Source organism: Blennius ocellaris (assembly GCF_963422515.1).
Source record: "Blennius ocellaris genome assembly, chromosome: 5".
NCBI classification, from domain to species: domain Eukaryota; kingdom Metazoa; phylum Chordata; class Actinopteri; order Blenniiformes; family Blenniidae; genus Blennius; species Blennius ocellaris.
In genome coordinates, this window is record NC_137654.1 from 22,286,670 (window position 1) to 22,303,803 (window position 17,134).

The following is a 17,134-nucleotide window of genomic DNA, read 5'->3' on the forward strand; positions in this document are numbered from 1 at the left end:
TGCCGAGGTTGGATGGTTGTCTGCTCACAGGCTCCTCTGGTACACCTTCCCTTATAAAGTAATTATTTTAGCATCATATCTCTGCATAAATGTCACTTTAAGATCAAATTCAACATGCAGTTTGCCCTCTTTGGACTGGGTTTAGGAAGAGGGCATTCATGAACTCTCCCTTTGTCTGGAACGCTTCAAAAATCACAAAATTTACAGGAACTTATCACTAATAATGATTTTAAAACTTGTGTTACAGACCTTTAAATTGACAATAGTGGAGTAGATGTTTAATCGTGTGGTATACCTTCATCATGTTTGTTTTAATTAGGTTTTTGTGAGTGCTGTGGTCTTTCTTTCCATACCCAGGATCCCCTGTTACCCCTTTTTGCCATAAACCTTCCGCTTAAGCTCCCCCCATTCCATAACATAACCCATCCACAGGACTCCACAGACCTTTTGTTTGTATATTTACGATTGCTACTCTTTCAGGCTGTTCAAAGAGACTTGATTTATACATTGAAAGAGTAGTAGTGTGTCTCCAAACTCATTGCCAATGGATCCCAACAGTATTTTATGTAAAATGCAGTAAGAAGTGTGGCAATAAACTTATTGAGACAAAGGGTGTCTCTCTAAGAGAGTTGGGTGTCTTAGACATTGTGTCTTTAGACAAAAAGTGTGGACAACATGCTCCATTACTTGCCAGTGTTATCAAATGGTATCCTTTAATTAAGTTATTGTTAAACGCACTTATAACGAGGCTTAAAAACATTTAAGTTGCAGAATTTCATTTTTTTTAATTATAATTTTACTTTGGTGAAAACAAAATTTTCAGAGTATTTCCTCTGTTAAAATGGTTTTATTTTGGACACAGTAACCGGACGCCAGTGTTAATCCACGTCAATGTCACAGTGTTGACAGTGAATTCAGACTCTGAGCGCGCTGTGCCAAACTTTCAGTCTTCAGGCTGGAGGGCAGCCGGTCGGAGCTCCTCTGTCTGTGAGTGGCGGATTTTAGTTTTTTTTTCCATCTTTACCATTTTTTTTTTCAGAATATTCTTTTTTTTAGATTGAGTAGCGGTCTTCCTGTCCATCAAGAAAAGAGAGAACAAACTAGAAAAGGGTGTCGGGATGAACAGGGACGGAGATAAAAGCGCAAAGACTGCGCTCCGCAATCAAAAGCAATCCAAGACGCAGCAGAACAAGAAAAAGGACAATAAAGAGGCGCAGGGCTGTTCCTCTGTGAAGGACACCGAGCTGGAGCAGTGCGACCATGCGAGTGAGGTGAAAACCGAGGTAGCGCAGGCTAAACGAGCGGGGAAAGTTCCGTCCGGCGCCGGCGCGGAGTGCCAGAGGAGCCCGTGCGCGCAGAGGAAGCTCTCTGACGCCAGCAACGCTTCCGAGGACCTGAGCAAGGACTCCGGCTGCCTGTCCGGGAAACTCTCCTCGTCGGACAGCAGTTCAGAAATATCCGACTGCCCATCTGAGGGCACCAAGAACGACTCCCCGAGTAGCGAAAACGTTTTAAGCTGGATCGACGGCAAAGCTGATCTGAGCCGGGACGGAGAGGACGCGGCCGCCGGAAACGCACCGTGCGTAACGGCAGCGGGAGGCAGCGGCGGTGCGCCCCAGCTGGATGCTGCGCCGGCGGGGCTCAGTTTATTCGACTCCCCGGGGGCATTTATTGACCTCATGATGGGGAATACAACTGAAGACTTAGTCAGAGAGGTGGAGGACCTGAGATCAGAGAACGAGTACCTAAAAGTAAGTTTAATCTACTTTAATCTCATTGCCTAATCGAGTTGGTTTGATTGAGTTCACTTTAAGTCAGTTTGCACGGTATCTGGATTGAAATAGTCTATATGGTTCTCATATACGTGTAGATTTTCTCGTGTGTGTGTGTGTTCTTGTGGAAAGCCCGCAGACTTTCAAGACGAGAGCAGATTTTCTGCTGGAGCTAAAGCCGTGTCATTCTTCATTAGAGAGTCCGGAGCAAGTGAGGAGAAGCTGATGGACGAATCAAAAGTCAGACTAACCTCAGAGCTCCAGGCCTCACCTTAAGAGGCGAAAAACCGGAATTGTATGGCACATAAGCCTAGATTAATTCGGTTTTTTTTTTAAGTTAGGAAGAATAAAAACTTAAACTGATTATCAGACGAGATTAGTAACACTCAACACATGTGCGCGTTTAAAAGGCAGGAAATTACTCTTTAATTAATGCACTCACTTGGATATCCGGGGTCCGGAGATTGGCTTTACAAACACGTTTGTTATCCTCCCTATTTTGTGTCCTCGCATTTTAAAAGTACACATTCAACCATCTGAAGGCCCAGTGTTGCAGTAAGAGTTTCAGGTCTATTTCTAAAGCTGAAATCTTCTGATTTGACAAATTCCTTATCAATGTTGACGAATACTGAAAATGCTTGATATGTGGAAGTAGGTGATGGAGTGGTGAGCGTTGCCATTTCATAGAAAATCAAGGTGAGAATCCAGGGTTTTTAAATATTCTGACTTACTCCAAGAGCACAAAGACGTATCTGTAAATGACCTGTTGGTGTGAATGTGTCTGTCCCTGATAACCCTGTGTTGGAGTGATGACCTCATCCCAGCTGACTTTGGGGAAGGGAAGGGACACCTTGAAAAGGGAAGTAGAAAATCAAAGTCCCTGGAGGAAACCCACACAGGAAGAATATGCAAACTTTGAACGGAAGTGCCTTTGTTGACTATCAGTTGTACCACTTTAATAAAGAGTGAGGATGAGTCTGTGTTAATCACAATCTAGTTTATCAACTCAAATTCATATTTATAGTTTAAAGATGTTTTCCATATACACTCATACCTTACTTTTTTTGTAAATTCAAAGGCACCTTCCGCTATATGATGTTACAACTATAAATACAATGCACTAAATTGCATTTCTCATAAAGATAATACAGATCATTTTATAGTGCATTTCTCTAAAATACCTTAAGAAACCGAGTTTTTAATATGAACTTGAAGCAGTCATATGACATTCAGGACAAATCCATCACGTCTCTGTCACACCTTCAGTGTGGTGAGACCAGTGGTGTCAAATATTTTTAATCAAAATAGAGTTCCTCTTGTGAAATCGCTGGATTCGCTTGAGCTAGCGTCTCAAATTAGCTCACAACACAAGCAGTACATTAATGCTCCTTACATAAAGTCCAAAGATTTTAAAACTCTATTGTTACTTACTGTAACATCGAATCTAAAGTTATCTCTTCACATTTAGAACATCCACATCTGGCAGTGCCAGTGGGCATGGGTAAACAACAACTTAGACTCACCAAATAAGATAAGCAGCATGCGTGTTTTTTTAGATCGTTACTGGCTTTTCGTTAGAGAAAAGCCAGAGTGCAGAGACAAAACTCATGCGTGCGCGATGAAAATATGCAAACTCCAGACAGATCAAACCCGGCACGTCTTTCGGCATCGACCTTGCTGACAGCTGTGCCCCCATTCAAACTGACCACACACTTGTAAAGCTCAAAGTAACACACTCATGTTTCCAAAACAAAACCAGATAAACGTTACTGTGAGGATCTCTTGTCTGTGACCACTAATGGACTGCTCGTGTCTGTCCGCAGCCCAGATTTTGGAAACAAGCCCAACAAACTGCATCGGAAATCTTATTCCCCCCCCCCCCCCCCCCCCCCCCCGTGTAACCATCTGACTGCCTGCAAGAAAAGATTTGGTTCCAAATGAGAACAAAGTTTACAGGCCTTCTCATCCCAACACTATGAAAAACCTCTTTGTTTAACCCCATTAAATAATAACAGGAAGTTACTAAAGTCATTAAAAGAATAAAAAAGGCCTGAGACTCACGACTATTACTGAAAGGCAGACATTAAAAGGTAAAGATGTTAAAATTCAGAATGAAAGTGAAGAATTTGATGACTCGGCTCATGCCCAGTAACAAAGTATTGTTGTTTCAGTCCTTCCTGCCTCCGGTTTCAGTATGTGTGTGTGTGTTTTTTTTTTTGTGGCACCAGGACGAGGTGGAGGAGCTTCGATGTGAGATGCTGGAAATGCGCGACATGTTCCAGGAGGAGGAGGTGTACCAGCTGCAGGAGCTGCGGCTGCAGCTGGAGCAAGCCAACAAGACGTGCCGCATCCTCCACTACCGCCTCCGCAAGGCCGAGCGCCGCAGCATCCGAGTGGCCCAGACCGGGCAGGTGGACGGGGAGCTGGTCAAGAGTCTGGAGCACGACATCAAGGTCAGAGGCCGGGCGGTTTCTCCTTATATTCACTCACCACCAGTCAAGCAGTAAAAGCCTTCTCCACAAACACGCTCCTCTGGATGAATCACGGCGCTTCCAGTCAGAGCCGCCGACGCAAACGTGCGGCAGAGCCGCCCTCATTTCAGCACATTAAACAGTGATCGCCGTGTTCATGCACGCCGGAGGTCTGAAATCAGTTTGACTACACCCCGAGTCACGGCTGTTTGCTGAGCTGTAAAGTGCTCCCTGCTGTTCCTCCGCGCCGCAACATTTTTATCACCCCGAAATGTCTTCATCATGCATCCTGTTTATATTTTCGTCAAACGGGAGGGTAATTACGTGGCGAGCCGTTCTTGGTTGAGTAAAGAAACATAAAAGCAGCTTTTATCAGAAATGTCGCAGCTCAATCACTGTTGTTAAATGGTGAGCAGCCAGACTGTGTTCCTGCGAACTGGGGCAGGGTGTGTGTGTGTGTGTGTGTGTGTGTGTGGTGTTGGATTCCTGAGAGCCTCACCCTCACCCCCTCCATCCTCTCCTGTCACAAGAATTTCCTTGTAAAGTCTCTCGGCTTTAGCCAAACCGACTGCTGCGGGAAAACAGTCCAGTCAACAACACTTTTCCTCCCTTAAGCTGCAATAATCGCCATTTCCCCCCTCATGGACAGGTTGCAAAGAGCGTGTCCCGGCGCCTGTACACTGAGCTCGAGGTGGTGCAGAAGAAAAACTCCCAGCTGGAGTGGGACAATGAGGGCCTGCGAGAGAAGACTCAGGAGCTGGAGGTGTGCAAGCAGGTCCTCCAGACGGAGCTGGAGAAGGCCAGAGAGGTGAGCTTGTCACATCTGAGTCCCCATAAGTCATGCATTTACTTAACAGCTGTTAGGGGAGTTTCAATTTCACCCTGCAGAGTTTAATGGTAAAATTCTTGAAACACCAATCGCCCTTCCATCCTCTAGCCACTCTATCCAGGACAGTATCCTGTGGGGGTGCTGGAGCCTATCCCTTGAAAGCACTATGTGAGAAATGCTTTTGTCAAAGCCGGAAGAAGCGAGAATTGTGAAAAGGCAGCAACAGCACAGATGTGATGTCGAAACTTGAAACCAGTGAAACCTGATCTGCCATTTTGAGGTTTTCATTCATACATTATTGATCCCTAAAGACTTTAAACTATAGGAGTAAGAAAAAAAAAGCCTGCTCATTGTTAAAGAACAATAAGGTTCTATTCATTCTTCTTCTATACCAGCTTTGTCAGGAAGATGAATTGGGGGAGGGGTGTGAGCTGCAGCCAGTCCCAACAAACAGGTGGAAAAAGCAAAGCTGGGCAGGTCATCGCTTCATCTCAAGGCGGATAACTGAGACGAACATCCACACATATTTACGCCAACGGGAAATTTATCGAAACGGATTAGCAAGCACATCTATAGATTGCGGCAGATCTCGTTCATTTGCAGGGAGAACATGCAAAGTCTGCACAGAAAGGAATCCCTCACAGCAGAAGGAATCCTTCTGCTGTGAGGGCACAGTGCTAATCACTACCTACTGCCTTTGAGAGATTAACACACAAAGTGTCAGTAAAGTCATTAGTCCTTTGGAGACCTGGTGGAAATCCACACCCCCCCATAAGAAGAAAGTGTAAACTCACCATCAAAAGCTTTCATCGCTCTACAAGTTAAGACCTGGAACCTTCTGGTTGTGAGGTCAGATGTGGGTCATATGATAATTGCAGATTACATGTAGATGTGTAATTCTTGCTGGGTTTTTTTGTGGTATTAAATGTTTCTTGAACTCTAATGAACCCCCCCCCCCCCCCCCCCCCCCACACACACACACACACACACACACACACACACACACACACTTCACAGTGGAATATTCCAATTTTGATGGATTCACTTTTATTTCCCACACTTGGTAGTGGGAACCATTCCAGTTCTTAGTTACTTGTATATGCTGACTGGACCGGGCCGTGAATAACTCATTTGTCTTAGATCTTGATATGTGGTCTGAACACTGACAGAAAGTTAAATGTTCATCTCTGTGGTCAGTTGTCCTTCTCCCGGTTACCCCACACAGCTGCACCCGTCCAGCTGTCCTTCTCATCCCTCGTACCCCCCCCCTGAAGTCAGATGATACGTGACCCTTTCGGGGATATGGGAGGAGGAGGGCTGGGCCGGCAGCTGCCTGGTGCCGGGGCTGGGTGAAGCAGCCTGGTATGCTGGAGCCTGAACTCTCGGCACAGCTGATGATGTCGGCCGAGAAGACAGGGAAAAAAAAAAAAAAAGCGGAGAGGGTGCGAGAGATTACAAAAATAGATTCTCGCTTTCTCTCTTTCTGCTTGTATTAAGCCAGGCTAAATCTGGATCAGTGTGTATTATGGCCTTCAAAAAGACGGCTGTCGATGCCTTGACACACTGACCTAAAACCATCCTTGATCACCCCCTTTTTATCAAACGGGGGTGCCGCCACGCCACCTCAAATCACATCGAGTGAAGATGCCGGGCACCTTTGATTCTCTCCTGCTGGATCCTTTTCTCTACTGCAGAGCCCTCCAGAGACACGTGCTTGGTTTAATCCAGGATTCGGTGCTTTGGCATGAGCTCAAGTCTGGTCCACTCATCTCAGGCAGATGCTAGTCTCTTTGATCCCAACAGGGAAATCCACTTAGATTACCTAATCCAGGAGTACAAAACGCAGAGTGGAGAGATCTGAAGGAGGGAGGACGTTTCAGAGCCTCGCTGCTCTGATGCTGGACTGTTTAAAGGAAGAGACGCGAGGCCGTCAGCTCAAAGAGAAGCCGCACAGACCTCAACCATAACAAAAATCCTCATGAGGATATGCAGTGAGACAGATAAAGCGGCGGCATTGGTGACAATGTCACCTTTTGTCAGTGATATCACGTATCAGGGCAGCTATAGACACCATAACGTGACCCTGAGCAGGAAACCGTCCTAATGTCCACACCTTCCAGCTAGACTATAAGAACACTATTATTAACGCAGTGACATCCAGTCTGGTGTTTAACGGGGAGACAATGCTGCCAGACACAAGCTTACATTCCTCTCATGCTCAGACTTACAAATAACTTGAGTCATGTGGTGCAGAGAAGGAATAAAAGTGGGAGATCGTACATTAGGCGCATCCTTGGACATTTCTCCTTATAAAGTCAAATTCCAAGTTATACTTGTTTTTGGCGTTTTGGTCTTGTGTTTTCCGAGCTTTTAGGATAAAGTCTTACTTTTATTAATTGATTCCTCAAGAATGTGTAACGCTGAAGAAATCAATTTGTACATTTCACAATCACAAAAACAAAAACACTTATTTATCGTAGCTTAAAAAGTACAATGATTTTGTGTTTCACTCAAGGTTTTGAGTTTAGCTTTACTAATTAAGTTCTGGGGTAATGTTTGCGTACATCTTACTTTGCTGGGAGACGTAATGTGAGGACATTTTAAATCTTAGGACTGTCACACTCCATCACAAGTTTCTGACACGCAAATGAAAATGAAAAAAAGAAACAGTGATAAAATGTAGCCTCACATAATTTATTTCAAGAATTTTGGGAAAGTCTCTCAGGATTAAAATTCAAATCTGCTGGAAAGATTTGCGCGAAACGTTTGGGCAGCATGAAAATGGGAAACACATCAACTGGGTTTGAGAGTGTAGAAATAACAACGAAAATGTAGCTTTTAATTTCAATATGAGGGTAAAGGATTAACTGAGAAACTTGTGAGGGGCTGAAGAAAAGCAGATAGTGTTACTGTGAAGAAGAGGACAGAGAAGGACGATGCACGACGGCCAGACAATACAGAAAACCCTGCAAATGTTCATGTAGTTAGGAAAACATTTAGAGTTGGGATTGTCCGTAGAGGTTATTTTACTGGTCTGGCCTACTTAAGATCAAATTCTTTGGTACATTTGGTCACCTGTCTGTCCTTCACCTGGAGATTTTTGGTTTTCAAATAATCCCCCCAAAAAAATGAATTAGTGTGAGTGTGTGAAGAGATCTAAGCGACAAATACACATAGAACATATAAACTCCACACATAAAGGCAGCCAGCAACAGTCCGAGCCATTGTGTCAGTGTGCTGCCCCATCTGGATCCATTTCTGCGGATTGTGTTTGGTGAAGCATTTGTTTTTGCCCCTCAGAGCTCTCAGAGGAAAAGAAGCGTCAGATCAACAGCCAGCAAAGCAGAGAAGAGGCTTTCTCAACAGATCGAGGTTTGATGCAGTTCTGATACATGACAAATTTTCTGTAGTTGCATCCCCGAGTTATTTCATGTGGTCGTGCTTCATTGTGCTTTTTTTTTTGTTTGTTTACAAAAAGGATGACAGTGCTGATCTCAAGTGCCAACTCCACTTTGCCAAAGAGGAACTGGCCCTCATGTGCAAGAAGCTCACTAACCTGGTATCGGAAAGCGAGGCAATGCGCGACGATCTGGCCAAGTACCGCGCGGCCTTCGGCGACGTCGACACCGCGCAATTGCCAGAAGGGAAGCAGAATTCGTCCCGCGGCAGGGAGGCGGAGGTCAAAGCTCACCTGAAACTGGTGGAAGAAGAAGCCACGCTTCTGAGCCGGCGCATCGTGGAGTTGGAAGTGGAGAACCGAGGACTGCGAGCAGAGATGAGTGACCTCAGAGAGAAAGTTGGAGGAGGAGGAGGGGGAGGCGGAGGAGGTGAAGAGGAAGAGGAAGAGAACCGGGATGTTTCGGATGAAAATCAGACGGCAATGGAAAATAGAGAGAGAGGTCTGAAGGTGGGACCCATGATGTGCGAGCAGGGTCAGGATGAAGAGTCGGACAAAAGAAACGTGGACGTTGAGGCAGTTTGCTTCCGACCGCAGAATGACGTTATGGTGAGCGCGTGTCACATCCCGCGGGAAGGTCCCATCGGGGGCGAGTGGGACCCTTCCGACGGCCGCGAGAGCGACGACAACAACAAACCCAACAGGGCGCTCAAGGGAATGAGCGTGAAAGACTTTGAAGCACTCCTTTCCCTCAGAGATCATTCCTGCATTTTGAGCTCGGCCCTCCAGGTCCTGACAACACCAACTAAAAACAGCCACAGTTCGCCTCCCACAAGTGCTTTCAACTCTCCCACAGACGCCAACTCAAACGGGAAGGCGCAGAAGATGTTCCTCAATGAGGCTCTGGAGATTCTGCAGGCCATGCTCTTGGGTTTCATCAGCCGGGTGGAGACGCTTCTGGTACTGGAGGATATGGGCAAGTCCCCGGCCCGCGACGACGGACAAGTAAACCACGACGCTCACAATATCAGAGAGTCACGGCTGGAGCAAAAGAAAGGAAAAGAAACCAGAGCAACGCCTGCCGATCGACGTGATTTTGTCAGCAGCTGTCGGGATCCGAGGATGCGGCTCTCTTTGCAGATTCTCTGGATCCTCCATCAGTGGTGTCAAGTTAACAGGCCGGACACGGAGGGGAAAGAGGTACAATAAAAGTACTCACGATGCTCGCATAAGTACAAGCACAGAGACTGTTGTGGAAAAAAAAGTATAAAAGCATGAGGGGGTTTCAAAGATTTACAACACCGAACCTGACTAAGAAGAATGAGGAAAAATTCAGTCAAGTTTATAGTCTGAAGTGTCCTCTTTCTGGTCAACCTCTTGTTGAGGTTGTATTGAGGCTGTGACGACTGTCACAATTAGATTTTCACTTGAGAAAGAAACCATCCATCCAAATCTCTACAGTTCAGTAATGATATCTTGAAAATGGTCATAAGGTTCTGCACAAGCAATTATCCTAGAGTTAGTATATTGATCATGCTCTTTGAAAGCATCCGGATCTGAGCACGCCACGTCTCACGATCCAAACACCGATCCAACGTGCCTGTTGGTGAAATTGATAACTGTTCTATGGCTGTATGTGTAGCTCAGTGTCTCTCTGTGTTAGCCACGTGATTGATTTGGGAATCTGTCAGCGGTTTACCCTCTTTTGGTCGATGTTATAGCTGGGATAGACTCCAACAGCCACTGAACATAACTTAATGAAGATGGATGGATTTGACAGTGTTGTAAATGCACTGCTTGTGACTGGCTGTCGGACAACTCGGGATGAATTTTGCTTTAATCTGCTTTAATGTGAAAGCTGTGGTAACAGAAGAGGGATGCTTCCAAATGCATACTTGGAGGTTTTTTCTTTAGTGAAGTGATGGATGGGGAATCTGTGACTCTGATCACTGCGATCTGCTTCACCGTCGGCCGTGTGGCTGCGAGTTCTCCCTGCCTGAGATTTTATAGTTGGAATTTTACCATCCATTCTCGCTATTTCTTTCCCGTGTGGAAAAGACCTTTTAAAAACTTCTACTATACATGTTTAGATCTGGAAACTTGATGGTCTTTTTTTGTATCTTTCTCTGTGTGTTATTATCATACATGTTTAGGTTTCTATGAGTGTTGTAGCGAAAGTTCACATAATGAATGAAAGGAAAACATCTTTTGACATATGAATCTCCTCCAGTGTGAAAACGTCACTCCTGAGATCTAATAAAGCATGTGCATTTTTTTTTTTTTGCTGTTGTTATTGTTAAGGATAAAAGAGAGGTGTCCGTGCTGCGAGGCTTGTTGCGAGACCTCGGCGAAGAGCTTCAGGATGAGCGGATTGAATTTGACAGTGAGGCCAGAACAGCTCCGGGCGAGACCGCCGAGGTAAGGATGGTGTTTACCCTTCAGGCAGAAGCTGCCCTGCTCTGTGTGTGTGTGTGTGTGTGTGTGTGTGTGTGTGTGTGTGTGTGTGTGTGTGTGTGTGTGTGTGTCTGCGTGATACAGCTGGAAGTCCAGCTGATGATCTCTGTCCCTGGCTACACGTCGTCCTGACACTCAACAGGCATCATGAAAAGACCCATGCCAGAGTATTTAGGGTAATCTCTTGTAGGAGATGCAGCCAAACGGGACAGGCACGTTGGAGTCTACAACATGAAAACACTGATTCGATTCTGCATCGTACAGGCCCAGATTTTTGCATTTCCTCATATCGATCATTCGGAATTCAAAATGATGAAGCTTTATTTCGCAGCAGGACTGCAGAGCTTCTTCAGAATGCCAGATTGTCTTCGTTACTCCACTGACTAAACTGTAGTCCTGCATTTCCTCAGAGAAACAACTTTTTCCGTTTTGAACAAAAGCATGCCATCAGCTTTGCAGGTCTTCACTTGAGCTGCAGCTGCAGCTTCCTCCCTTGCCGAGTTTGTGTCAAATCAGAGATAACATTTTTTTTTTTTTCTGAAAAGCTTATAATGCTTTAAAGTAAAATGTTATCCATCTGAATATTGCTGTTCACCATAGAGCCATATTTAAAGGTTACGGTGTCCTAAAAACAACAGCCACACAGCAGCATTTTAATCAGAAAGTTGTTGATATTTCAAAAATGTGTTAATCTTTCTCATCTTTACTTTTTGATCACAGACAAAACTCATCCTCAAAAACTCAGTATCATAAACAGCGCTCATGTTGAACATTTTAAGTTATCTTGGAAGAAGAGGCATAAAATATTCAGCCATAAAAATGTAAATAACAACAGTCAATCTGGAAGTAAAAGTTTTAACAGAAGTAAAAAGTAATTAGTTTAAAAATCTTAGATAAAAAAAAAAAAGAAGCAATGCATCTAAAACAGTGGAGTCAAATCCTGGTCCTGCAGGTTTGCTTCCATTGTCACCATCAGTACTCCTGAATGTAACGACAAGCTCATTTTCAGGATTCCTGCTGAACCTTGTGATGCGACTTTCAGTAGATTCACGTGTTGTGGTGCAGGAAACCTGCAGAAAAGAGTACGGGACATGTTTTACTTAGAAATCTCACCGATACAGCTTCATGTGGATAGTAGCTGAAAAACTATGAGTTCATTATTATCCCCGTGAATCCATGAGTGTCTTTCTGGATTTTCAGCCCGGATTGTTCCCTCACAGGATTTGTCCATATAAATATTTCTTCTCTTTTGCCTCAGCGTCCCGTCAGCGGTGTTCTCCATGATGGACGATCCCGTGGAGCCGACAGGTCAGCGTTCACCGCAAACATCTTGTTCATGAGCTCATCGAAGACCAAACTAATTCATCACCTTGGATGTTTCCACAGGATCTGCAGCTCAACAGGGAGCAGATCCCGGAGACAGTTTTCTCCACATGGTGCTAAGCGGAGCAAGAACTGGTGCTATCTGAGCCAAGAGGCGGCGCAGCTGGACCAGGAGGACCCCGTTAAGACGTGGGACCATCTAATCATGCCGCTGAGCTTCCCTGATCTCGACTTTGAGCAGATGTCGATGGAGAGGAGCCACACAGCCCCGGAGAAGTCGGTCTTTCGCATCTATTACAGCCCGCCGTCCGCACGCAGGGTCCAGCTGGCGCAGCAGACGCAAAGCCCCGTCTCAGACAGTGGTTCTGTCAGCACGCCCTCCCCCTGGTGCACGCCGCCGACCTCCTTCTCTCAGCTCTGTCTGGGCTCTCCTGCCAACCTGAGCGACGACATGAAGGAGATGACGGCCAGCTGGAGGCAGACGAGTCACGGCGGCTCACAGGAGAAGAGGGGGAGATTAGCGGAGCGCTGGGCAGACGTGGCCTGCTCGGGCACGCAGACCCTCATCAAGCCTCAGATGGTGAGCGTGGGCCAGCAGACAGATGGGACTCAGGCCCCCATCGCCCTGAGGAATAGCCCTTCCAGAGTCCTGAGCCCCTCACTCGTCTCTGCACGCTCTCACCACATCTCCTCCTCACTGGACGGGATAACGGGCCGAGCCGAGAGACCCCGGTCGTCCACCTCATCGCCGAAACTCTACCGAAGACACTCTGCTACTGCCGCGTCCTCCATCCCCTCACCCACCCACCTGAGCTCCTCCTCCTCTTCATCCACTTCCAGGGATCGAGCTCTGTGGAATATGTCGCACAAAAGTCACCCGGGCCTCGTCTTGCACCGACAAAGCAGCCCCCGTGCAGGCATGGCTCAAACCCACGGTTCTCTGAGCGGCAACAAGCCCCCCAGCAAGGCAGCCAACGCCAACCGGTACGGCCTGGTGACGGAGTTCCTCCGCAGGGTGAGCGGCCGGGCGGACAAACCGGCGCCGCCTGGCTCGGGGCAGAAGACGAAGAGCCCGAAGAGCCTCGAACGAGTCCCGACAAGGCCTCCGGCCGCCCCGCTGCACAGGAACGACAGCGTGACGAGGATCGTCAACCAACGATTCATGAAGCAGCGAGAGGAGGCCAGTCGGGGGCCGAAGGAGGAGAAGGGGAGCAGCCCGGCCCCGAGCGGCAGACAAAGCACGAGTACCACCACAACGGAGGTCAGTGCGGAAAAGCACGACAGTCTATTCAGTTTTTTTTTTTAATTGGTTGTTGTCAAAATTTGCATACATGTATTTGTACAAAGCAATGCACAAATAGCAATATACCAATTCAGACACGGCTACATTACTTTTTTTTTTTTTTTAGAAACATCGAGATTTTAGGTCATGTTCCAATCAACCGATGTAACTTCAGCTGAACTTAATGAATGAATCGGTCACTAGACTGACCCAAGGCAAGGCAAATTTATTCATAGCGCACCATTCAAACACAGGGCAATTCACAGTGCTTTACAAAGAAATAAAAGCAATAAAATCAATACATAAAAGCTTCACAAAGAAATGAAAGAAAAGTAATACCGGTAATAAAGAAACAAGTTAAAGCTTTAAATGAAATGAAAGAAATACATTAAAGCAAGCAATGAAGAACCTTAATCTTAATATCTGGCTCTATTATTATATACACAGCTAATATGACACAGCAGTACTAGACTATAGCTATGTACACATGACCAAGAAACTTTAAAGTTACAAAAAAATTGTTACTTTATTAGTCATTTTTGATTTGTAATAATTAGTGCAGTAACAGCACTAGTTTATTAAGCTTTATTCAAGTGTTATATTTACATGTGCCAAATAGATTATTACCAAAATTGGTGCTAATAAAGTCGTGGGAAGTGTTTGGCACATTGCTCACAATATTCATCAATAATAATTAAATCCTTTCTACTTTATCTTGCTGAGATTCATTATTAAAAAATTAAGCTTTGACATGTCATTTTGGAAACATCCTCATATCCACTATGTCTCCTTCATTTTCTTTGTTATTCTGTTCAGTTTCCTTAGATGGTTTCATAATGGAAATTGTCATGCTTCACGTCAGTGTGTTTCTGGTTTTTTTTCTTCTGCCGGCAGGATGGGAACTATGAGTGCAGCTCCAGCAGGACGTTGACCTTCTGCTTCGCCCGTCCGTCTCGTTCCGCCCAGAGACAAACCTCCAACCCGAGCAAGCTCCAGCGGCACAGACTCCCGCCCACCGTGAGCACGGCGGCAGACTCAAGCTGCGGCTGAAACGGAAGCTTCACATCGAGGCCGCAGAGAGAAATTAACAGATTTTAACACGTAGTCTTTAAACTCAGCTTCACAGAAGGTGATTCAGTGGAGGTCTCAGTAAAGTGTATTTAGATGTATTTCTTTTGGTGCAATTAAAAAAAACAAACCCATCTCCCACTTTTGAGCTTAATCCTAATGTCACTTACTTATAATACATTTTATATACTATGTTTATAGAGGATAACTTCATATTTCATTCAATAAACAAACATCTAACGTGAAATTATGTGTGAATCCAGTTGTGTTTTTTTGGTTTTATGGTGATTTTGTTCACACGTCCTACACTTGTTTAGGAGGCAGTAATGAGCTCCTAGAGAACTGCTGGCTGTTACGCCACACGTTCAGAAAAAGAAAAAGTACACGATAAGCGGTTAATAGGATAAGACTTCCTCACCTGTCAGGATCATGACCTCACTTCTCTTCTTTACTCTGTGGCTGCGACTCCTGACTCCCACTTTCACCGGACAAAAACATGTTTATCTTTATTCTTTATTTCAAAATGTGCATTTTAAATCTTTTCATGTTCAGCTATGTATTACAGATGATAAAATATCAACATTTGAATTTCCCTCAAGCACATGCTGATTCTACACAGATGAGATCAGATGTGACTCTTTGTCTCTCAGCTGGTAGTTGTGGTCAAGGACAGGTCGAGCAAGCGCCGGAGGAAGAGGACGAGGAGGAGGAGGAGGAGGCGCACAATCACACGGGTTCACATTTCACACAAGTTCACCCTCCACTGTTACACAAACACACACATCGATGTGGGTTACTTCCCAGTGGAGAGGCTTTGGTTGAACATGATAACCCAGATACATGGGGTCAGTGAAGCCACATGAAACTGAAAACACCCACAAGAACATTTGAATGTTAAAATGTGTGTCTGTATTTTTAATAAAGTGTCTGTGTGGTTAAATTTCACTTTGCATCTTTATTATTATTTTTTTTTTCGAAAACACAAGTTCACCCTGTTCCCCATGAGCCTGACCTGCGTAAAGTGGTTTAGAAGATGATGAAAATGGCCACAAAAAATGCTCACAGTGGCACGACGAGCTGCCATTTACCCATTTAAAAAAGATAAATACTTAGGTCTCAGTGCATGAGTAGAATTACTCTTCAAACGTGTCCTCTGTTACCTGCAGAGGAGCTTAGTGGTCTTCCGTCAGTGAAACTGCTCTGTGTGCAGTACCGCTCGGAGGCGTTTTTGTGTGGCGGCGCTGTGGCCCCCCCTCCTCTTTCTCTGTCAGACCTCTGGACTCTTCCGGATGTTTCATCGCAGCATGTGTAAACAAAAACACAAGTGTGACATTTAATAAACATGGAATCTATTTTCCTGCGGTTTGAGTCGTATGATTTCGAGGCGGATCAGCGGTTTGTGGACGGATTTAAGTTGTTGAAGAAGCCCGACTGCGGCAAAGAACAAATTCTGGACCTGAAACTCTACTTTTATAACAGGTGGGACACTTCAGCTTAATAATTAGTTTATTCTGGACCTAAAGCAAAAGCCGCGTTTATGTCATGTTGAGCCAGTATTTCCTCTCATTAGATTAGTGTGTTTTTAATACATTGGAGCTATTTTTATAACGTCAGTATCACTACTTGTAGACCAGATTGATGTGGTGAAGAAACACATACTAGTTGGTGTGTCAGTAGAAAAGGCAGGTCTGTAGTTCACCACTGCCCATAATAACATGCTGAGAACGTGCAAATCAGACCTTCCTTTGTTTGTCCTGCTATTATTCTGCTAAAAACATAGAATTTTAGCCTCTTCTTTCCTCCAGTTACATTGTTGTTGAACATTTTAAACATATATTTATTACAATTACTATTAACTAAGTTTCTATTATTTGGAAATGTTTTTTTGTTTAGTTTTGTTAAGATTTAGTTCGGGCCTTAGGTTATCGCTGAAAATGTCCTAATTTGAGTTCGTTATATAATTGTTTAGTGCTTCATTAGTGTCTTTTTAACCTCTCATGGCTGCAAACCAATTTTCTCAAGGGGACAACAAAGTTACCTTTCATCATTTCTGGATTAATCCAAAATTTTCTTTCACTTAAGTGAACTGATAACTGATATATGTTAAACTCTAAACTCTTTACACCTATGATAAATGCTACTTACCTGCATTACTCGTTATGTTTTGTGATACTCTACCTTATAATGGGGAATCAGAAGGTAAGTGAGGAACATAATTGTAGGTAAAAAGGGGACTATAGTGTTCCTGTAAGAAACCCCTGATTGCATTTGAGAGTAAGTGTGTGGTGCAGTTATATGCTGTAGTGCCTTATTTTCGTAATCCAACTGTGTGGGAAAATACTTTTAAAGGCCATCATTGTTACAATGTGACAGAAAATTCCCTCTTCACAAGGCAAGCTTTGTTTTCTGTGCCATCCTTCCTCTCCCTTCTGATCCCACCAGGTTTGTTGAGCCCATCGACCGGTCCAGCTACAAACAGCAGAAATCCTCCTCCCCTTGTGTTGTCGACCAGTCGGAGCAGAGGACGTCTTGGCTCTC

General features: G+C 44.8%; 1 protein-coding gene across 1 annotated transcript; it reads left to right on the plus strand.

Moving 5' to 3' along the window:
- Window positions 1-1,118: 1,118 nt before the first annotated feature.
- Window positions 1,119-14,788, plus strand: LOC308130520 (uncharacterized protein; the record flags this gene model as incomplete). The annotated part of the gene is made up of 10 exons (XM_080496923.1): window positions 1,119-1,751; window positions 4,001-4,225; window positions 4,893-5,051; window positions 8,373-8,444; window positions 8,551-8,868; window positions 9,004-9,669; window positions 10,771-10,887; window positions 12,182-12,231; window positions 12,310-13,507; window positions 14,423-14,788. 10 exons carry the CDS (start codon window positions 1,119-1,121, stop codon window positions 14,576-14,578), a joined length of 3,594 nt encoding a protein of 1,197 aa, XP_080353049.1. The 3' UTR covers window positions 14,579-14,788.
- Window positions 14,789-17,134: the final 2,346 nt, after the last annotated feature.